Genomic DNA, 23,499 nt, shown 5'->3' with positions numbered 1-23,499 from the left:
GTTTCTCGCTATTATGACTTAACTTACTAATTTTACTGATATTATAAATGTTTGGATGGATGGATGTTTGAAGATATCTCCATAAGGGCTGTATGGATTTCGCTGAAATTTGTTATAGATGTAGAACATAGTCTGGAAGGAAATAAAGGCCACTAATTAAGCTTTTAAACAGCTAGTGACAGTAAATTACATTTTGGAACTAAAATGGAAGATTTTTTATATAAAATACCAACTATTTCGTTAATATTCAACACAAAAAAAACATAAATTTTTCCGCAACCATCGCAACAACGTGTTGCGATTGTATTTCTTAGTATTGAAAAATTATGTTTTTGCTGCAGAAAATTCATTGGTTATTTCTTTTGCAGATGCAGGGAGCGTGTAACACAATCAAAACATTCAAACCATCGAGGTTGTATACTGAATAAAATGAGTTCGGAGAAAATCGATTTGCTAACGTTGGCACTACTGAATTAATCATGACGTCATATCCGGATCAATTCAATGATTCAATAGTGAGGGGAGTTGATGACTTCCCACTGCTGATGCCGCGTTGGGGTTACGTGATGTCTGCTTTTGTGCTGTTCCTGATTGGGTTCTTCGGTTTTTTCTTGAATCTCCTCGTCATCATATTGATGTATAAGGATAGACAGGTAAGAACAGACAGACTTTATTTTTATTTATCTAATTTTTCAAATTAATATTTCAGAGTATGCGTGACATCGTCTTCTATTATGAATTTTATTTTGTTAAATGAGAAAAATAAAGGTTAATTTGAATGTTATAGAATTTAAAAAATAAACAGGTTTTCCTTTACAAATCTAACGGGTTAAATTCATTTTCCATTTCAAATTTAAGTCAAAAAAAATACTTTTTTACTTTTTAAATATTAATAAATACTTACATTAGCATGATGTGTAAACACGTGAAGAATTTTATATTGCTCAACTGACTCCTAAGGAATGCTTAATCTGTCTGCAAAATACGAAAAGTATTTCGTATTCAACCTTACTTTTTTGAACGCGAATTCTCGGTGGGCACGACACGACATAGGTTTCCTTGGATCGTTACACTGACACTCGGGCCCCGCCCTTTGTACTCAAAAGGTATCAACGTTCCACACAGAATACTAAAGGTACTGTTTTAGATATTTACTCGGACTTATGTAACAGTAGAACATAACATATTTCTCCATAGAGTAAAAACTTTATAGCTTATCCAAAATATTATTAATGATAATAAGCAACCAAACTTTGAAGAACTTCGACCAACATTTCAAGAAGCTCTCGCTAAACAGTTGGATGCAAAAGGCAGTTAACCGCGCGCATCGTGAGAAGGTTCCTGTCTCTTCGGCCCGCATCACTGGTTGTTTGAGTCATGGGATTTCGCAGCCGGTGGTGCTCTATTTTTATTATAATATTTTTTTAATTTTATATATGAAATGTATACTATATTAAAAATATGATAAATAATTGAATACGCAAATAATAATAATAAAACAAATGATGTCAGACGCATCCATACAAAAAAAAAACACATTCATGCCTATTAATATTTCTCTTCCTTCATTCCTTTCTATCGTTAACAAGATCTTCTTTTTCAACATTGCTACGATGTAATTTTACTACATGTTTTGTAACTATGGGTTGCCTCTGCTGTGATATTTGTATCAACATGTATATTCATCCCTTACTTTCATTTTGATAAAACAGAGATAACAATATGTGATGGCTTTCAAAAAATTTTATCAGCTGTTGAGCATATGGACATTACTTAACAAGGTTGAGGTTGTATTATGGCCAATTATTAACTTCAATAATTCCAAACTGAAATACTTCGGATTAAAGACATGCGTCTTTATATTGGTGCAGTTGTATGGTAAATTCGGGCTTCAAAAAGTGATTTACTAAACAAATTGTTCACGTTTGTTACAGCTTTGGACGCCATTGAATATAATCCTATTCAATTTGGTATGTTCCGACTTCTCAGTATCGGTGTTGGGTAATCCATTCACGCTGATTTCGGCATTGTTCCACCGATGGATATTTGGACGGACTATGTGCGTGCTGTATGGATTTTTCATGGCCCTGTTAGGTGAATATTCAAAAGAAACATTGCTACCATTTTATAAAACTCAAATATTATACAAAATTTTACTTAAATTACAGTTGTTATAAATATATAGCTATTGACCTTCAATGTCATCAGTGTATTTAAAAAAAATAGAAGCAGATTTTCAATCTTATGATGCCTAAATTTAAAACTTAAGCATGCTTCTTCACAATCACAGTATTAAAATAAAAATTAAGTAAATTGAAATTCCATTTTAATCAAGTTCTTTTCTCCTTCAGGAATTACCTCAATAACAACATTAACAGTGATATCATTTGAACGATACATAATGGTGACAAGACCGCTTCGGTCACGACGTCTTAGTCCTAAAGGAGCGGCAGGATTAGTTGTGTTCATATGGGCCTATTCCTTGGCGCTCACCACACCACCTCTGATGGGCTGGGGTAGTTACGTTAACGAGGCTGCCAATATAAGGTAAATCGACTTGGTATTTTGTAAATTCAAGAAATTACGATATGATATATTTAATTTTTACATATATCAGAAATCAATCTTACGTGGAATTTACTCTTTGATATTATTTTGATTGAGGCTGTCGTAGATGCCTGAGCGGACAGTAATCGATACTTCTGACATGAAGGTGAAACATCAACCATAATAATATAACGTATTTTTTTATCTATTATTTAGAGATAAATGATCTTTAAACCTTGATTTTTTACTTTCTCATCGTTGACTTTTTCGTAATATTTGTTATAATTACTGTCGCCCGCGACTCCGTCCACACAAGATTAATAAAATCTTAATTAGTAACCTATGTGTTCTTCCAGACTATGTTCTACATCTATGCCAAATTTCAATGAGATCCGTTCAGCCATTTTGGTAATACACATCCACCCATCTAAACATTCGCATTTATAATATTAGTATGATTACTTTTAATATTTTTTGTTAACAGTTGCTCAGTGAACTGGCACGAACAGTCAGTGAACACACTCACTTATATTCTGTTTCTCTTCGCGATGGGTCAAATAGTCCCGCTGGCGGTCATTACCTTTAGCTATATTAACATCATAAGGACTTTGAAAAAGGTAATTAATTTACTTAATGAATTATGTACAGTCAGCCGTAATAATATGTATATTAATATGGGTCCAGAAACTTGTATATGCCTACGGCTTCAAAAAATATGTATGCTCGTATCCGTACCTATGCCTACAATAGTGAATTCGTACAAATAATAAATAGATGTACAAGTATTTTTAAAACTAAAGTTTCTAAAGCTTTGTAAATATTCTTGCAGCTGACTGTACATGTCATATATGAATTCTCTAAGAACTACTGTAACTAGTATATATATTAGTATTAATATAATGGCAATTGACAGAACTCTCAACGACTGGGGCGCGTGAGTCGCGCGGAGTCTCGCGCCACTGCGATGGTCTTCATAATGATTGTAGCGTTCACAGTTGCATGGACGCCGTATTCACTGTTCGCTTTGTTGGAACAATTCGCGGAACAAGGGATCGTAAGTAATTATATTAGTGTAATTAAGTACTTATATTATTGACTAAAGTGATGATAACAGCTCTGCAAAGAGCATGCATGGATCATATTATTTGCAGTTTATTCAAGAACGAGGCCTTGACATTTTTAACAAAGTAAATTTATTTTTATTTTTATTTAAATTCGTGAGATACAGTGAAATACCATTGTATAGACCTGAGGCAATGCGACTAATAATTTTGCACACAAATTTTGTTTACGATATTTAGGGTTTAAGTTTTGTATATGAATTAGAATTAAATGAATAATTAAAATTTCATATTATATTAATGAAACTGACATATTTGGGTTAAAATAACAGAATATTTTAGTAGTGAGATTATTTGGTTACAGATATCTCCGGGCGTCGGTGTTATTCCAGCTCTGATTGCAAAAAGTTCAATATGTTACGACCCTCTTATTTATGTTGGAATGAATACACAGGTTAGCAACATTTTTACATTTTTCGTGTCCTAATTTTTATACAGTATCACTATTATTATTAATGCTAAGATAACTATTATTATTCCATTTTAAACTATTAATTCTGAATTTAATTTTCTGGTTTTTGCTCAAGATTTTTTAAAAATGTTTTACTGTTTTACTGCTTATTCTATACTTTCCCTTACGTGTGTGAGCTAACTGTACTTTAAATAATTAAATTGCATCAAATATTTAACATTTTTAAAAATGATATGGGAAAAAACACAAATTTGACATTTTATTTGAGTCCCACTTTTCCAGTTTCGTCAATCCATCAGGAGATACTTCAGTTCGATCGGCAGAGGGAATTCAGAAACTGGAAAGCCATGCCACAATACAATATTGACACAAAAATTATCAGCCGTCAACGAAATAACTATACGATATAATACATCTGAATCGAATTTATTAAATTCACCCCAAAAGAATGTAAAAAGTCAAGTAATACCGGAAAATAGAAATGATGCTACAAGAAGTGATATCAACAATAGATGTTACTCAAAAATTCTCGAACTACCGACAATTCCTGAAACCAAAACACCATCGGATACAGAAAAATCTGGTGATACTGTATGTGATGATGATACTAGTACTGGTCAAATAAAAGTAGACAATTTCGAACCATGTAAATTAGCAGACCATTCATTGATTTTAACTATAGTTGATTCTGAAGGATTTTTTCTAACACAAGCTGTCAAACGTAACAATAATATTGAAGATCTTTGGAAAATATGGAGTATTGATGGTTTAGAAATACATTCAACAGATGCTCTACGTTTAGATGACAAACTTCAAATAACAAGAACCTTACAAACTATGAAGCACAGTTATTCGTTAGATCTTAGCTGTGTGCAAGAAAAGGGACGAATATTCTCGGTGAAATCAAAACAAGAATCTTATGTCCCTGAAAAAAGTTTGCCCATGGATATGATTGATACCAAACATCAACCTAATTATAAGAATTGTATATGTTTAAGTGATAGAAAATACATCGACGATATAAGTTTGTAGTTAACATACGACATGACAAGCGTGAAGTGGCAATTCCGCGTCCCGGAGGCCTAATTTAGTCATCTTTCCCTTCCCACCCTTTTTCTTGTAAGGAAAGGAAGGGAAGTGGTAGTGGACTTTCTGGATGAGAGGGTGCATGGGAAGAGAAAAATATTTTCTTTCTGTGCATCCTCTCCTCCGTCGATTAAAGGTAGGCAACGCATATGCAATTGCGTATGTCTATGGGCAACGGTTACTTCGCTATTTCAGAGATTTCAGGTGGCCGGCCGCTCATTTGCCACCTTATGATATAAAAAAAACATGAGTTAGTATGAACAACGATGTTTTTAACACGATTTTTGTGATCCGATCCCAGATTCTAGAATTAACTGATGGTGCTGCATTCTAAATAATCGTTAAATATAATATTTATATATATATATCTAAAAGAGTACAAGTTAATTGTTAAGGTAAGTATATAATTAATGTTGTTACTGAAGGTACATGAAATAAAATATCATAAATCTTTGTAAACCTCAATTGTAGGAATTTGAATTTTGAATTTAGAACGGACTTATCGCACCACATGATAAGAAGTCCGGTGACATCACCAACTAATTTCGGACTCGTCGGGGGTCCATCTTCGAGGTAAATGTTTATTTAGGGGTATTCACGGTCGCGTCGCGTCTTACACTGCGGGCTAAGGTGCATAGCGCGCGACTCGGGATTGCGGTGTTTGCGCCCTGACGGCGATGTCGACGAGTCCAAAATTGATGAGTCACTGTTATTGTTCATAAGTCAGTTAAGTCTTTGCTAATTATTTTTTAATGTCTCACGAAGGTTTAAACAATTGAATTAAATATCTTCTACAAGTTCCCAAATGTTATATGCACAAAAATATATATTTTGGAATCAAGAACATCGTCAAGGGTCTGATTGGTGGACAGTATCTAGATTACCGTAGCGTTAAATTATCTTATCCTTGCATAAAAAAACGAATTTAGAAAGTGTATAGAGTGAAGGAATCTATTCGAAATATGGGTAAATATTAATTATAGTTATATGTTTCTAGTCAAAGTACTAAATAAGACGTTTAATTGGTAAACTTTAGCTAAAGTTTATCACGTTTGTTGTGATTGCATATCTAAAATATATTTTTATAAACGATTCAAAGTGTAAGCTATTGTTAAATCTACAGATATGTTAATTATAAACTGATATATTATATAAACACGGCTAAACACTCACGTATATTCGTCCGGTGGCGGCCCGTCGCTCACGGGCCGCGTTCGTGAAATAATACCAGTACCACTCATCCTGATGAAGGGCCCCCGATAGGCTCGAAACTAGTCGGTGCCGCCACCGGACAAATATACGTGAGTGTTTAGCCGTGTTTATATATCAGTTTAGTATAATGTCTCACGAAAGTTTGAATAACATGTTAATTAAGTGTACTTTAGTACACTAAATACCTTCAATGTATGCTAAGCGAGCTCCTTAGTGTAGATGTAAGTGGTAATTAACCATTATCCTCGAGTGCGGCTTAAGATGTATGTAAATATATATTTTTTTAATTTTCTAAACGCATTCGTTTCCACTTTTAAGCTTATCTTAATTAACCATACGTAAGTGTTTACTAAAGTTGTAAATGAATTTTAATTTGCGTGTAAATTTTTGGAAAATAGTTAGCATTAAGAAAATGTACATATTTAAATAAGTCTAATTATTTAATAATTAATAATATTATGAAGATTATTATTAATAAGAATGTACTAAATTTTGTCCTTAATTATTTGATACTATTAAAAAAAATATTTTTTTGCATTTAGATTTAAATTTAATAAAATATTTCGACAGTTTTCATATTATTTTAACCTTTAACGATTTCATCGTATATTTAATCATACTTCTTACTAATACTTTAAATGGAAATGGATGGATGGATTTTAGTTTGCAGGTATCTCCAGAACGGCTGAACGAATCTCAATGAAATTTGACATACATACAGAACTAAGTCTGGAAAGACACATAGGGTACTAAGTTTTTTTTTTTAATTCCGTGCGGACGGAGTCGCTGGTGACAGCTATCGATCTATAAAACACTCAGGAATTAAAAAGCCAGTTTTCTTAATAGCTTGGCAAAATAGAGTCAGTGTGTTCTGCTTCTTCTTGTTGTCGAGACCCTTTCTATTTTTTAACAATTCTATAGGAATAAATCAAGCGAATTATAATTATTTTTTCTTGGTACTTTAATAAATGAAATTAAGTTGACCCAATTCTCTTTTGTTTCAAATAATTAAACGACAAAGACGTCAGGAGTCCTAGATTGTCGGTTGGGGAATACTTAAAACATTTCCAACCTCAGATGTCAGATGTCTTAAAACTATTTGAATAGATTACTTTTAATTATAATAGCTATAGCGATATTAAAGGATTACTTCGATACTGTAAGTCTATTTTCTTTTAAAATGCTTGCAAAGTATTAGTAACTAAATATGATGTTTAATCCCTAATACTTGGACCCTTAATAACACCAAGCCCTTACAGAGACTAATAGTAGTGGCGTTAGGGTAGGGTCAGTTGGGGCGACCGCCCAGGGCGCCGAGCATAAGAGGGCGCCTCAGGCGCCAGAGTCGCGAATAATGGGGCGCCTGCGGTGCCCTTAAGAAGAGCTATCTTTGAGAGATTTCCTTCGACACAAAAACAAGAGGGCGCCGTAAAAATCTCGCCCAGGGCGTCGGTCATGCTCAAACCGGCCCTGTAGACATGTGCTAAAGTATTGTTAAATAAGTTGGAATATGCAAATATAAAAAATCAGTATTCTAATGCTGATTACATAATAATTTTACTTTTATTTCTGATAATATATCGATAATACACATCTGTGAATCATAAATCCTTTATTTCAGCGTCCGCGTGGCATTCCGCCCATGAATATTTTATTGACGAGAAAAAATATTCGAAAGGCACCGCAGAAAATATCGTAACGATTTTATTTATTTGGTTAACGCGGAAACGATCTTTTCTCTTCCACTCGGTTTGTACGATGTTTACTAAGTTTATGTTAAAATTTCATATGAAAAAGTGTGATATATAAATATGTACTTTCGATCGAGTGAACAGAAAATTATTTTGATTACTATTAAATGGTAAACTATATAAATTGAGACATTTATTAATTACAATCTTTTGGCGCGATTCGCGCTTACATAGTAAAGTTAAGTATCAGAATGAATAGTGAGGGGACATAGATGTCGACATTTAAGTAAGGCTAGTGTTGTGCTGTACTGCACAGTGTCAGTTTTTCTTCCTAACAATACATAAATTAATATACTAGTAACTAGCAGTCGCCTTTTATCTAAAGGGCGTTGACCTTTATTTAAATTGATTTTTTATAATATTTATTCATTATGAGATGTTTATTTTTCAAAGACATTAAATTAATCAAATATTATAAATTCGAATGTTGAGATGGATGGATGTTTGATTAAAGGTATCTCCAGAACGACTGAACAGATCTCGATGAAATTTGTCATACATATAGAACATAGTCTGTAAGAACACATAGGCTACTAATTATATTTTTAAATCCGCGTGGACGGAGTCGAGGGCGACCGCTAGTATTTCATAATTCCGTATTGAATTATTTGTTTGTCCTTTTTTATGACTTCTGGTGATATATTACATTTATTGGAAAAGTTTTATCCGTTTATTTACAAAAGAAAATATAACAAGATCGTTAACATGACAAAATGTCTTTGTGACAATGTTACATTACTCGTAGTTAGCATATTATTGGAACTACTATTTACTTCTTTAGAAGACACAAAAGTATATTTTTTATTTAATACTAGCTGTCGCCCGCGACTGCGTCCGCGTGAATATATAAAAAACTTACTTAGTGTAGCCTATGTTTTCTTTCAGACTGTGTTCTATACGTATGCCAAATGTAATCGAGATCCGTTCAGCCGTTCTAGAGATATCTTCAAACACCCATCTATCCATCCACATCATATCCATCTAAACATTCGCAATTGTAATATTAGTAAGTTAAATAAAAAGCAGCTCTTCAAGGCATACATTAAAAAAAGGGAATAAATAAAATCCTATATCCATCTCCTGGCTCTAAGCTTCCTCCTCACCAATTTTCAGCCATATCGGTAAAGCCGTTCTTGAGTTATAAATAGTGTAACTAACACGAATTTCTTTTATATATAGATTATAAGGAAATACAAACATTTTAACACGCAAACCTTCAAGGGATAAATGATTTTACTATATCTATATTTTTATTAGTATTTCAATCAAACTACGCTTTTTCAGATTCTTTCAAGTAAAATGATATAAAAACGGCTAAACACTCACGTATACACCGGAGGCGGCAACAACTAGTTTCGAGCCCATCGGGGGCCCTTCATCAGGATGAGTGGTACTGGTATTATTTCGCAGACGCGGCCCGTTGCTTACTCTCCTGATGAAGGGCCCCCGATGGGCTCGAAACTAGTCGGTGCCGCCACCGGACGTATATACGTAAGTGTTTAGCCATTTTTATATCAGTTTATTATAATGTCTCACGAAAGTTTGAATAATTCTTTCAAGTAATAATTACTAAAGGCTCCAAGTTACTTCTGACTGTTTTCAGGAGCAATAAACAACCAAGTCTTTACGTAAACTTAAGTTAATACTAGCTGTGGACCGCGACTTAGTCTGCGAGGAATTTCAAAAATAATCAGTAGCCTATGTAGTCTTCTAGAATTGGCTCTACATCTATGCCAAGTTTTATCTAGATCCATTAAGCCGTTTTGGAGATACCTTCTAAGAAACATCCATCCATCCATCTATCTAAAGATTAGCATTTATATTACTAGTAAAATTTCCAGTCCATTATCTATAATTAAAGCAATTCAGACAAAATTTCGACAAATTATTAGATTTGGGTAAATATTAATGCGTTAAAAAGAATCTTTTCAAATCTATTTGTATTAGTCAATTTATATACGAAAATGAAATAAGTTATTTAATAATAAACAATAGTCAACAAGATATAAATATACTAAAGCATCCTAAACTCCAAAAAGCATTAGAAACTCGTATAAAAGCCACTCGGAAACTATGTCAATTATTCCAACCGCTCTGACAATTCGTTGAACGTGTGCCTAATTTATGCGACCTATTATTTAAAATTTGTGGCTTGAAAATATATAATTTTAATATTAAATATAATTGACATTTTAAAGATACTAAATTACAAAATTAGCGTGGGCAGGCCTCCCGCAAGATGGACCGATGACCTGGTCAAGATTGCGGGAGCGACCTGGATGCAGGTAGCACAGGACCGGTCATCGTGGCGATCTTTGGGGGAGGCCTATGCCCAGCAGTGGGTGACTTACGGCTGAGAGAGAAGAAGAAGAAGAAATTGCAAAAATAACATTTTTTTATAAGAGTAAGGCGCAAAAGAAGAGCGGGAACACCGAGATGTTCATCGTTCATACTATTACTAAATCCCTACTTATTAATATTGACATTATAAATATGAAATTTTGGATGGACGGATGAATTTTATTGCATATGTCCAACATATGTCCAAATAGGTTTAACTGATATCTATGAAATTTGGAACATGAGTATATATGGTCTGGAAGAAAGCAAGCTACTTACTAAAAGCAATATAAAAATTGTCTTATATCGAATTTATAAAAACTTTTTAATGTACTATATGCCTTCGTCAAGTTACAAAATGATAAAATAAATGTAGACAGAGCAATAGATAACAACAAGAAACTTATTGTAGACATAAAATTTAAAGAGATTCATAAAAGTATGCCGCATTTGTTTTTGATAGCGTCGCGTAACAGTTTGCACTAACGAGCGCGGAATTTTGATACGAAAACATCACACCTTGATGTGTGTATCCATTAATTGTCTATGAACAGTGCGTACTACATCGTATTCGTGTTAAGAGTCTGTAATTACTTATGCAATACAAATAAATTTACAAAAGATTGTCGAATTATTTCCCAATAAAACAAAAATGGCGCCTTCCTGGCTCCATGCGACATTAGCAAGCTCGGTCTGGTTTTTACGACATGACGTCGTTCATTTTAGTGTTCTTAATACAGAAGCTTCTTTGTGCTGAAATTAGTTTTTTACTGTATTATTCTTTTCTTATTTAGTTTCACTTTTTTATCATCGTTATGCGTTTATATAAATTATGTAATCATTTAGACTATAATACCGTAATAAACGTATTAAGTTCAAAGATATAACAATTCTGTTGATTAGTGGATAACAAGGCTTTGAGGCTAAAAGTTAACAAGCAAATTCAACTGCTGCTTTACCGATGATTAATAGGTGTTAAATTGGCTTTATACCTTAGAACCGTGTTGCCAAGCGCGGCCAGTTGAGTGCGGATTGTTGCTCATTGGAAAAGGGGACTATGAGTTCATGAATATAATTTCTATGCGAAATCATCAAAAGGTAACATGGTATCAAATTATTTGAAAAGAAGGTGAATAATACTATTTACCCTGCTAAGTATAAAATTATGCACTGTTATAATCAGAGATAACCCAAAAGGGGAAGGGTAAAAGAGAAAATGTGTGGTAAAGATGGTATAACACTAGTGAGACATCGTGTTTTTATAATTGATAAAGATTAGAATAAAAAATAAACAATTTGTAGAATAGAGAAATGAAACAATACAGAGTAATAATATAATTTAATTCAAACGTGTAAAGTTAAATTTATCTTATAAATATTAAAATACAATTATAACTATTGATTTAATAATTAAATATTAAAAATTCTGTGGATCATTTGTATAAATATTTTAAATTGATATAAAAATGAGATTATTTACGTAATAACGATAGTAATTCGTTTTACATTAATATACTTATGTTATTTTAAACGTAATAAAATCAGAATGATTTGTAAAATTGTGTTCTAACTGAGACAGAAAAGAGACTAACTCTTAGAGAGATTAAGAGAATATACTAAGAGAGAGAGACTTCTCAGTCTTTGTTCTCTCGAACATACCAATACTTTTTGCGATAGTTAACGAGTGACTTGACAATGTTACTGCATAATTGTATGGATGACAGACAATGAATATATTAGGAATATGGAATATTTTGGCTTATATATAAATTTGATAAAAACATTTGATTACAATATCAATTGACCTAATTTATAGTCATTTTAATATAATTCAAAAATTATTAATAAGAGTGAAAAGTAAATTTTACACTACGACTAATAATTTAATAATAAAAAGCATTAAATCTTATCATTAATAATAAATATTAGAATAAAAATATATTTTTCTTAGTAAACTTGTCTTCAATGTGCGTGTAAATTTTTTTATCAATATTTTACAGTAAATATTTATGTAATTCTTATCGATCTTCTCAAAAATAATTTAGAATATCATCCCTATATGTTTTTGACACTTTTATCCTATCACAGATTCATAAAGACTCTAATGAATAGAAAAACCATAGAAAATACCTTTCCTTGTTTGCCTTTTGGACTAACCAATGACGGTCAATATCCCGCTTATTTCGAAATTCAAATGTTCAAATTATTAATTAACTTGATTCTTCATTCCCTTGGTTGTCCTGATTTTCACATAAATAAGTTTTTATATTGTCATGTTTAACATTTTGCTCAAAAAACTTACTCACCACTGTTCCCATAAAACTTTTAGGTGCAAAATTCGATTCGAATTTAGTCTCAATAGAAAATTTTCGTCGTTTCCCTTCATGTGATATACCACCTAAATCTAGAGAACAGCTGTGTTTTATTGTTTTCGTACGTTTAAAACTATGGTCAGTGTTGTCTGTTTTTTTGACTGCAGGAAACTGTTCCTCGTAAAGTTGTTTGTCATTTTCTCGTTTGGGCACTTTTGTAAAGCAAAGTTTGTTAGAATCGACTATCGTAAGAATAGGAGAGTGATCGTTTAATTTGCAAGACTCTCCAAATATTTCTAGTTTTCTATTACTGTTACTTGTGTCATCATCAAAAATAGTTTCACCCGATTTTTCTGCATCCGATACGGTCATTTTTTCATCTATCAAACATAATTTGGGAACTTTGTGAATATGTTTATTACCTTTATCATTTATTGTTATGTTAATTTTACCATCCAAATGCATTTCGCTTTTACTTATTTTTTTGGGTGTATTCAAAAGACTAGTTTCTGAGGAGTTTTGTAAAGTTGTATCTTTGAACACAGATAATTTATGGCTCGGTGATAAAAACGTGTTATTGTATCCTCTATCAGTTTCAGAGTTTCTACATTTAGTCGGCATACTAAAAACACGTTTGATGGACTGGCGGAACTGTGGAAATAAAGCTAGTGTCTATTCATTTAAAAACAAACAATACTTATTTTAGAATGCTATACTAATTTAACAGTGGTAGAGCCCGCTTTAACATCTTCCCACGAATCGGCCCGGCTCGCCCGGTGAAATACCACGACCACACAGAAGACAGGCGTCAAGTGGAAGCAATTCCGCGTTTCGTTTGATGAGTGTGCGTCCCGGAGGCCTAATTTAGTCCTCTTTCCCTTCCCACACTTTTTCTTATAAGGATAGGATGGGAAGTGGAAGTGGACTTTCCGGATGAGAGGATGCATGGGAAGGGAAAATATTTTCTTTACGTGTATCGATTATCGATTAAAGGTAGGCAAGGCATATGCAATTTCGTATGTCTACAATACTATGGCAACGGTCACTTCGCTATTTCAGTGATTTCAGGTAACCGCTCGCTCGTTTGCCACCTTATTATATATGAAAAAAAAACTAACCTGTGTATTCATGCCGACGTAGATTAGAGGATCGTAGCAAATAGAGCTTTTTGCTACTAATGCTGGTATAACTCCAGCACCGGGCGAGACCTGTTTAATTATTAAAATTGCAATTTATTAAAGTAGCTTAAGGTTTTGTCTTCAACTTTGTAACTGCACATTCATAGTCTGGAGTATCTTTAAAGAAAAAAAAACTTGATAATATAGTTGACGGTTCTGTTCTACTCACTATGCCTTCTGTAGCAAACTGTTCCATTAAAGCAAAAAGAGAATAAGGTGTCCAAGATACAGTGAATGATATAATCATTAGCAAAACCATTGCAGTAGCACGAGCTTCCGCGCGATTCACACGTCCGAGTCGTTGTGAGTTCTGGAACAAGTATTAAATTATCATAATTTCATTAAATGAATGCTTTAACGAATTGAAATCTAGCTTTGACATATACTAAAAAAGTGAGAATTAAAATAAATTTTCTCGAATTGTACAGTATATAATCCGTGGATGAAATTCCATGGAATATGACAAAATAATGTATCAAATTTATGAGGTATAAATCCGAAAAGGAAAAAGGGAAAGTAATCTGATTTATTTAATAAAAAACATTATAGAATTTTGTAATACATTTGGCTTGGGATTTATGAAAGTATCCCATTTTTATGCATAATTTGATTAAGAATAGTTTTGTTTTAGTTTTAAATTGGACCAACAATTTTTGACTTTATTATATTTGATTGTAGTTAAAAATACAAATATTTATATAATATATTATAATTACCTTTCTCATAGTCCTTATGATATTGACGTAACTGAACGTAATGATGGCGAACGGCAGAATCTGACCCATTGCGAAGAGGAAGAGAATATATGTTAGGGTGTTGAAAGATTGTTCATGCCAATTCACCGAGCAACTGGTAAAAGAAAATATTATTGAATGACCATAACAATGTAATTCGTATCACAAAATTACAATTTCATGACTAAAATTAAATTGCAAATTAACAAACATCCATCCATCCTATACATCTAAATTTTCGCATCTATAAAATTAGTAAGATTTGATTCCTACCTGATATTAGCCGCTTCATTTTCATAGTTACCCCAACCGAAGAGTGGTGGCATTGTTAGAGCCAAAGCGTATGCCCATATAAAAACAATCGACAGTACCGCACCCTTTGAAGTAAGATGCCTAGAGCTAAAGGGCTTCGTTACCATCATATACCGCTCAAAGGATATCACTGTCAGGGTCGTGATTGAGGTTATACCTGAAGACAAAGGACAGAGTTCGAATTACACAAGTAAATATCAAAGATTTTTGCTTATTTCTACCACATAGTTAAGTCAAATACCTAACGAAAATAGATTTAGTTATATTATGTTTGTTTTAATTTCAGTTACCCCATAGAGTTGTATTTCGCAACAATTTTTAAGTATTTATATAACAAACATATTTTTAACACGTTAAATGCCACTCCGGTAACCGGAGACCGGATCCCTGCTTGCATTTAAGCGCTGCATAGGACTTGTGACCTCATAATTTTTTTTTTATAACATCTGCGGAACATGGCTTCTGATTGGGGCCTAGACTAGATGTATTTTGAAGATTTGACATTATGCATCTATTTCCAGCAAAAAGTTATGATTTTTTTTTATTTCTACTATGGCGTTTAACGTGTTAACTCCAATATAATTTCTTATAGGGAAAGAACCGTGTTTTTTATTAAAGATAAAAATGTACTAGAAAATTGTAGGAATATATGGAAATATGTGGAGCAATGTTTCAAAGCGTTAAAATAGAAAATACTAACCTAATAATGCCATGAAGAATCCATAGAGCACGCATAGAGTATGGCCGAATATCCAGTGATGGAATAGAGCAGATATCAATGTAAAAGGATTTCCCAAAAGTGACACGGAGAAATCAGAGCAAACTAAATTAAACAATATTATGTTCAACGGCGTCCACAGCTGTAAATAGAATAACATCTGTGTAGTGTTTTAATGTACGAATAAAATAAAGAAAAATATTAAATGAATTCTTATTTATTAAGAAATTATTTCGTTTTTAATTTAAAAAAACGATTATCCTATAGTATAATGGTAGAATAACAAAGCAATTTTATTTTGCAAAAAAAAATCCAATAATAATCCTGCAGCACATTAAAAATAAATTCAAAATAATCTTACGGATTTGTTGCAGTTTCTCTAAGATTAAAAATAAAAATTATATCAAGATGGAACATTTAAAGAAATAAAACTCTTACCTGCCGGTCTTTGAACATCAGCAAAATAACCATAAGATTCAGGAAGAATCCAAAAAATCCGATGAGAAACAAAACAAAAGCGGAGGCAACGTAACCCCATCTAGGCATCAAAAGAGGAAACTCTTCATATGTAGTCCGGATCACCGTGTCGTTAAATTGTTCCAAATGTAACGTCATTATCACATACTTATTTATATCACTTTTTAGTACAAATTACAGCGTTTATATTTTCATTGGTCGCACAGTGGCTCCATCTGTAAACAAATCTGCTTATAATATTAACCTATAGGATGTTCAAAATTTGTAATTTTTTCCTGTCAAAAACTTACAAATTAATATTGTCATGGACAAAGACTGTATACAAATTGGGAGACACAATTACTGTTATTATTCATATTAAAACAGTTCAAATGAAATGTAATTTTTAATTAAAAAGGAAATTAAAATTGAAGCGTGAAATGCCTTCGTTTGTTTAATTTAACATCCTCGTTTGTTAATTAATGTGTATATTATTTTCTTTTAAAATCACTGCGGCCTCGTTCTGCCAATTAACGTGTATATTTAAAAAAGAAACAAAATAAATAATAAAATTACACGAGTCTGTTGGATCATAATGCAATAAACTTTTCTTATTATTAAAAACAAATTAATGCCGGATTTCACTTTACATACATTTTACTTTAATTGGTATTCTTAATATTACTTGAATGTTTGGATGGATGGATAGATGTTTGTTTGAAGGTATCTCCAGAACGGCTGCATGGATCTCGCTGAAATTTGGCATAGATATAGAACATAGCTTGGAAAAACACATAGGCAACTTATTAAGTTTTTTTTTCTCCGCGCGGACGATGTCGCGGACGACACCTAGTATGATATTAGTCATTGCAGTTTAAACCTATATTACCATTTGAAAGTGACTAACACAGATCTGTTTGACAAAATTATTTTCATAAAGATATGAGGCAAAATAAAAGCTTTGTGACTAAATTATTATAAATAAAATATACGAGAATTATATCACAATTCTTCGTAATAAGGCTTCGAAGCTTTTCAAAATAAGGGAAACATTTTGAAAGAAAACATTTTTAAAACTCGATTCTGGTGTTACTAACTGGTATTGTTTTAGTTTAATTTATACCAGAAGTAATGAAAGTGATATTGGAATTTGGATGATTACAAAGTTGGAGGGAGAGTGAAGAAGAGTGATGGATTGTGTGAAAGAGGATGCTTAGATTTGATATTGATGTATGGAACAGTTCACTTTGCCAGTCCTATGTATGTAGAAGGAATGGATGATGACTAAAAACAAATTGTTTAAAATAATATGAGTACGATAACTTACGCGTGCATAAAGAATTAATCTTTATGATAACTTTTGTCGATGCGATTGTACAAAACTACACAGGATGTTAGAATTTTCTTTCTTGGAGTTATATTTTAAGGGGTATAAATGGATTAATATTACTAAACTTAACAGTATAATTTCTATTGATTAATAAACGAAATATGAACACGACTATATTTAAAAATTAAATGTAGAACTATCTTACGTTCCGGGATTCGAACCTCAATTGCCTAACTATTGAGTTCCTGCTTAAAAATGAATCTCTGTTAAATTTTAATTATTATACGTTAATAGACTCTAAACCAACGCAATAAGAATGATTTTTCTTTCGTCACAAAATGATAATAAAGTTGAAATTTATCAAGCACGATAAATATATATTTATTCAAAATTTATATTGTCTGAATAAAAATCCCTAATAATTTTTACCACAGATGAACTCCAAATAGGATTTTTAAAAGTTTAAATGTAAATTAGTATTTTTTTAACTTTCTAAATACTGACTAATTAAGTACGTACCATAAAATAGTTAACGGATATAAATTATAGTAAGTACGAAGATAAGATTCCACTTCGCGATATGTCGGTTCGTTCACAACTCTCTTCGACCGCATCCAGGGGGATACTAAACTTAAAGTCCCGACACAACCTTTATATAGGAAACCGCTTCAACCTGTTGCAATCAAGGATAAAATTGGACTTACATTGGTAACTTTTAATTGGCCTTTTTATAAGCTTCTTTAACTTTTCTCTGACGTTTTCGAATTTAAATTGCCAACGAACCAATACAAAAGGGACTAAATGAAGTAACAAAACGATATTAACAAATTTTAAACAACTTAAGGAATATTACGAAAACTTAATTAACTTATAATTTTTTTTTTTACCTATTATTGGTACAAACAAACTTATTAATAAAAAAAAACAAATCTAAATTGATAAGATTACGAAATCAATTATTAACTAATACATGACATTCTCTCACAAAATAGAGACAAATCTAATCATATGAAATAAATTTGAGTGTCTGTATGTAATATCACGCAAAAATCATACGTCATTCAAAATGTGTTGGTATTGCTGATAACAATAAACCAATTTTTAAATATATGTCTGTATGTCTGACCGTAAGCCGTGCCGGGTAATCAGGGTAACGGCTGGACTGATTTTGACGGGACATTGATGGGAAGGTATCTGATCCATGAGCGAGTCACTCAGGCTACATTTTTTTTAATTTCCGTGATGATAAAGTCGGGGGCAGCCGCTAGTATGAAATAATACTAAGCCTAGACATTTCGAATAATCAGTGTTTGTTTAGGACACCCTGTTTTCTTTTCTGAGTAAATGTTATGAAGACATATTTTTAGAGGCATCGTGTAAACAAACATATTAATACTGCAATAATAATTTTAATATAAATAAATAGAATTTTGTAGCATATTATTTATTATAATACAACAAAACTTCTCTAACGCGTCAGTTTGTTTTTGCAAATCCAAAAACTAAAATCATTTCCAATAAAAATAACAAAAAAATAAATTGACCGGATTACATCAAGATTTTTTTTTCGATTTTTAGGTCTTGCATTTAGTCTTGTAGTAGCTCGTTTTTGTTAAAAAAAAAATAATTAAAAAAAGTCAAACTGACTTTCATTGTTGCTATAATAACATCCAATCAGAGAACGCGAACAAACGAAGGCTTCATTATGAATAAGTTGAATAATGGCTGGAAACAATTTTCCAATTCCTTGAATACAATATATCTACATTATAAAATTGGAATGACTGTATATCAAATACAAAAAACACATTTTGTGAACATGATGTATATGTGTTAATAAGGAAAATCGAATTTGTAAAATATTAGTCTGTCTCTCTGTCTGTCTGTACATTTTTTTTATATCATAAGGTGGCAAACGAGCGAGCGGCCACCTGAAATCGCTGAAATAGCGAAGTGACCGTTGCCCGTAGACATACGCAATTGCATATGCGTTGCCTACCTTTAATCGACGGAGGAGAGGATGCACAGAAAGAAAATATTTTATGGGAAGGCCATGCATCCTCTCATCCGGAAAGTCCACTTCCTCTTCCCATCCTTTCCTTATAAGAAAAAGGGTGGGAAGGGAAAGAGAACTAAATTAGGCCTCCGGGCCGCAATCTGCAAGTCCGCATTACAAGGTCAATCTAGACATGACTTTTACTGGATAGTAACTTATGTGTGCGTCAGTAACTTGCGCTATTTATTTTTAAATTTCAAGCCGACAAATTCGCGGGCTGCCGCTAGTGTAGTATTGAACAGAATCTGTGCCAAACAACGTTTTGAAAGACAATAGACTATTATAGCTCTAAAGAAAACAAAGCTTTAGATTTTAGTATTTTAGGTTAATTTAAACATTAAAGGATATTTTCATATAACTGAAAATTGGTAGGCATGTTCGTAAGACTTTATAAGTAAACTCTGAAAGGTCCCCAATTATTTACACGGTGTTACTTTAGACTGATTTTTTGATAGCCTATCATTTCTCCGCAAAACGTAAAGCGTCGGTAAAAATTAAATTTTTGAGACTGAATTTATAACAAATCCGGTTCGATGGGTACTTTTCAAAGTGCACGTATTATAGTGGTTGGAAAATTCCTACAATGTTTCATCTGGATGCGAATTATGGTAGCTTAAAGATAAGATGTGCGATTATTTTTGGTACTGTGTACCATTCAAATTGTATGATTTTCAGGGTTCCGTACCTCATAGGAAAAATACGGAACTTTGTTGTCCGTCCGTCTGTCTGTCTTGGCCCTTTTTCTCAGAAAACGCGTGAACGTATCATGCTGGAATTTATATCAAATACTCAGGTCTGCGGTCACTAGGTGCTGTGAAAAAATAAAACTTCTAAGTCAACGCAGTCAAAAGATGCAACCGTTTATGTCGCACCCAATTTTTTTTTTAATTCTATGGCATTTGTTTTCACAAATCTGATAGTCACTTTTTCAAATAATTTTGTATTTTTCTAATCATCAATTTCACAAAGATAATATTACAAATTGTAACAAAATACGTATCGAATACCAACAAGTAAATTAATTCTACCGTGAAAAGATAAGAAAGTATCCAATATTTTTAAATTAATAAAATTTGATTTTATAAATTTATTTCATTCTTGTAATTGAATAATACGAATCGGATATATTTTAAAACAATATTAAAACCAGGAACACAATATTTATAATATTAATTTTCGATGTAATATATTCTCAAATAACAAATGACCTTGTAAAATAAACCTCGTAAAAATAATAATACAATTGCTTATTCTGATTAATAAACAAAAAAAAATATTTTAAACAGTACAATAACATAAAAACTTTGGATAGTCCTTTGAGCTTTTAGTAAAACTACAAAATGAACAAAGGATGTTTTTACATACATATGTTATAAAAATTTAAAACAGAAATAAAACGTTTTTAATTTTATTTCAGTGTAACCTTGTCGGTTTGATGTTGGTTAGTTTTTCTTTTTTGCAGTACAATGAAACTATAGGAGAGGTAAGGAAAAAAACGAATAAAATATTTAAAATATAGCAGTATACCTTTTAAAAAGTATTTAAAAACAAAGAGTAAATAAACGCTATACACGACGTTGTAGGACTAGCGATAATTTGTTTTATCTTTTTTGGCAAGAGTTTATTGATGCATGTTGCATATGATAAGGAACTTTAAGTGTGGAGAGTCCCTTCTAGTTATAAATCCATATGGATGGATCCAAATCCATATCTGCAAGAATAAGTGAGTTTTTTAATTCAAAATATAACAGATTTTTAACAACTGTAGATATATTATTGTGGTAGAGCCCGCTTTAACATCTTCGCACGAATTGGCCCGGCTCACCCGGTGAAATACCACGACCACACAGAAGACAGTCGTGAAGTGGAAGCAATTCTGCGTTTCGTCTGATGAGTGTGCGTTCCGGACGCCTAATTTAGTTCTCTTTCCCTTCCCACCCTTTTCTTATAAGGAAAGGATGCGAAGTGGAAGTGGACTTTCCGGATGAGAGGATGCATGGAAAGGGAAAATATTTTCTATCTGTGCATCCTCTCCTCCGTCGTTTAAAGGTAGGCAACGCATATACAATTGCGTATGTCTATGGGCAACGGTCACTTCGCTATTTCAGCGATTTCATGTGGCCGCTCGCTCGTTTGCCAAAAAAAATATATTTATATATAAGATCAATTTATATATTTTAATCTCGTCAGCTTTAGCCAGAGAGTTATCGTTTGTTAACGAATTTAATCTGTAAAAATCCAATCAACTGAACAAAACTCTTATGTTGAGCTTTCCCTCGTTTTAATATAAATGGAGAGCAAATGTCAAGGACCAGGTATCAACTGAAAATATGTAAGTATTTATTTTTTCAATCAAAACTTTTTTAACTATCACTAGAAATCATAACCAAAACGACGACACTCTGTTAAGAATACAACACGGCAATTACTAAATGCCTTAATAGTATTACAATATCTATAATATAAAAATGAATCGCAAAAGGTGGTAAGCGCATAACTCAACAATGCCTGGATCAATTTGGCCAATTGAGAAAAATTCGAATAATTTCCGGGAACTAATTAAGTTTTTTTTCATTTCACACGGTCGGAGTCGCGGGCGACAGCTAATTATAGATGAAAATGTGTGCATGGACGTTTGTCATTACGTATTTTCAGAACGGCTCAACGGAGATGTGAAACATAGTCTGGCTACTAATTATTCTTTCTAGATTATTACATTATTCATTTAACAGTGGTAGAGCCCGCTTTAACATCTTCGCACGAATTGGCCCGGCTCGCCCGGTGAAATACCACGACCACACAGAAGACAGGCGTCAAGTGGAAGCAATTCCCCGTTTCGTTTGATGAGTGTGCGTCCCGGAGGTCTAATTTAGTCCTATTTCCCTTCCCACCCTATTTCTCATAAGGAAGAGATGGGAAGTGGAGGTGGACTTTCCGGATGAGAGGATACATGGAAGGGGAAAATGTTTTCTTTCTGTGCGTCCTCTCCGTCGATTAGAGGTAGGCCGCGCATATGCATTTGCGTATGTCTATGGGCAACGGGCACTTCGCTATTTCAGCGATTTCACGTGGCCGCTCGCTCGTTTGCCACATGATGATATAAAAAAATTCAAGTCATGAGCAAAAGCTGGTATTTAAAAATTGTACAATTCCGTCAGAAATAAATCTCTAAGAAAAATTGTTTAGATAACAAACCCATCGTCTTTTTTCTATTCCTTTGAGACAGTTAAGCAATCACTGAAACAACCACTTTTCCTTTTAGTTTCACATCAAATGCCTTTGACGTCAGTTACTTAAAAGTTTTAACTTTATTCCTCGTGCTCATTTCAAAGGTATCTTATGTTACAAAGAATTCAATTTAAGTATGTTTGCAGTTTTAAAGTACTCTCTATATGTAAGCATTGTTAGAAATCCCGGGAGAGCGTTGGTAGCGCAGTGGTTAAACAGTTGATTGTAACCTACGCGTTTGGGTTGGATTCCGATAGTTGGTTGATTGATTTTAGTGTGTAAGTCAACCAACTCTCACTGTGTGGTTGACTAAAACCCACGCATTACTTAGGGTAGCACAGTGATGTAATCTGCACATATCTGCGAAGAAATTCAAAGATATGTGTGAAGTCAATCCGCACTACACCAGCGTGGTATACTATGGCCTAGTCATCCTAACTTAAGGCTCCAAGCCCCTCAGTGGTTACGTATAGTGAGCTTATGATGATGACATAGCGGGGATAGAACCTAGACGTTTCAACAACTGCTCCTCTGACGCTCTCTCGATCTGTCATTTTTTAATGATCTACATGAAATTCTATTATAATGTCAAAGAATATATTTTATCTACAAATCAAGAAATAAGTCAAACTCAGGGGGTGGAAACTTAGAAGAAGGACGATTTGTATGGAAAGTGGCGCCATCTTTTAAATCTTGGTAATCATCA

General features: G+C 32.8%; 2 protein-coding genes across 2 annotated transcripts; one reads left to right on the top strand and one right to left on the bottom strand.

The window, feature by feature from the left end:
* Positions 1–545: 545 nt before the first annotated feature.
* LOC106113599 (parapinopsin-like) lies at positions 546–5,112 on the top strand. The gene is made up of 7 exons (XM_013306433.1): positions 546–653; positions 1,935–2,094; positions 2,352–2,547; positions 3,032–3,164; positions 3,461–3,601; positions 3,973–4,062; positions 4,363–5,112. Exons 1-7 carry the CDS (start codon positions 546–548, stop codon positions 5,110–5,112), a joined length of 1,578 nt encoding a protein of 525 aa, XP_013161887.1.
* A 7,308-nt stretch (positions 5,113–12,420) lies between these two features.
* On the bottom strand, positions 12,421–16,401 carry LOC106113680 (parapinopsin). Its single transcript, XM_013306536.1, has 7 exons — positions 16,162–16,401; positions 15,706–15,865; positions 14,967–15,162; positions 14,676–14,808; positions 14,129–14,269; positions 13,900–13,989; positions 12,421–13,432 (listed from the first exon to the last, which is right to left on the bottom strand). Exons 1-7 carry the CDS (start codon positions 16,336–16,338, stop codon positions 12,680–12,682), a joined length of 1,650 nt encoding a protein of 549 aa, XP_013161990.1. The 5' UTR covers positions 16,339–16,401; the 3' UTR covers positions 12,421–12,679.
* Between the last annotated feature and the right edge of the window lie 7,098 nt (positions 16,402–23,499).

This window comes from Papilio xuthus, unplaced genomic scaffold (genome assembly GCF_000836235.2).
Source record: "Papilio xuthus unplaced genomic scaffold, Pxut_1.1 DF828177.1, whole genome shotgun sequence".
In the NCBI taxonomy this organism is placed as follows: domain Eukaryota; kingdom Metazoa; phylum Arthropoda; class Insecta; order Lepidoptera; family Papilionidae; genus Papilio; species Papilio xuthus.
The sequence above is the reverse complement of the archived record's forward strand: the minus strand, read 5'-3'. Positions and strand labels throughout refer to the sequence as shown.

Excerpts from the sequence above, each read along its gene's own strand:
- LOC106113599 (XM_013306433.1), top strand. The coding sequence starts at position 546 with ATGCCGCGTTGGGGTTACGTGATGTCTGCTTTTGTGCTGTTCCTGATT. Across the intron at positions 2,548-3,031 it reads AACGAGGCTGCCAATATAAG|TTGCTCAGTGAACTGGCACG; the intron begins GTAAATCGACTT and ends TTTTGTTAACAG. Across the intron at positions 4,063-4,362 it reads ATGTTGGAATGAATACACAG|TTTCGTCAATCCATCAGGAG; the intron begins GTTAGCAACATT and ends CCACTTTTCCAG.
- LOC106113680 (XM_013306536.1), bottom strand. The coding sequence starts at position 16,338 with ATGACGTTACATTTGGAACAATTTAACGACACGGTGATCCGGACTACA. Across the intron at positions 14,270-14,675 it reads TCATAAGGACTATGAGAAAG|AACTCACAACGACTCGGACG; the intron begins GTAATTATAATA and ends TACTTGTTCCAG. Across the intron at positions 13,990-14,128 it reads AGTTTGCTACAGAAGGCATA|GTCTCGCCCGGTGCTGGAGT; the intron begins GTGAGTAGAACA and ends ATAATTAAACAG.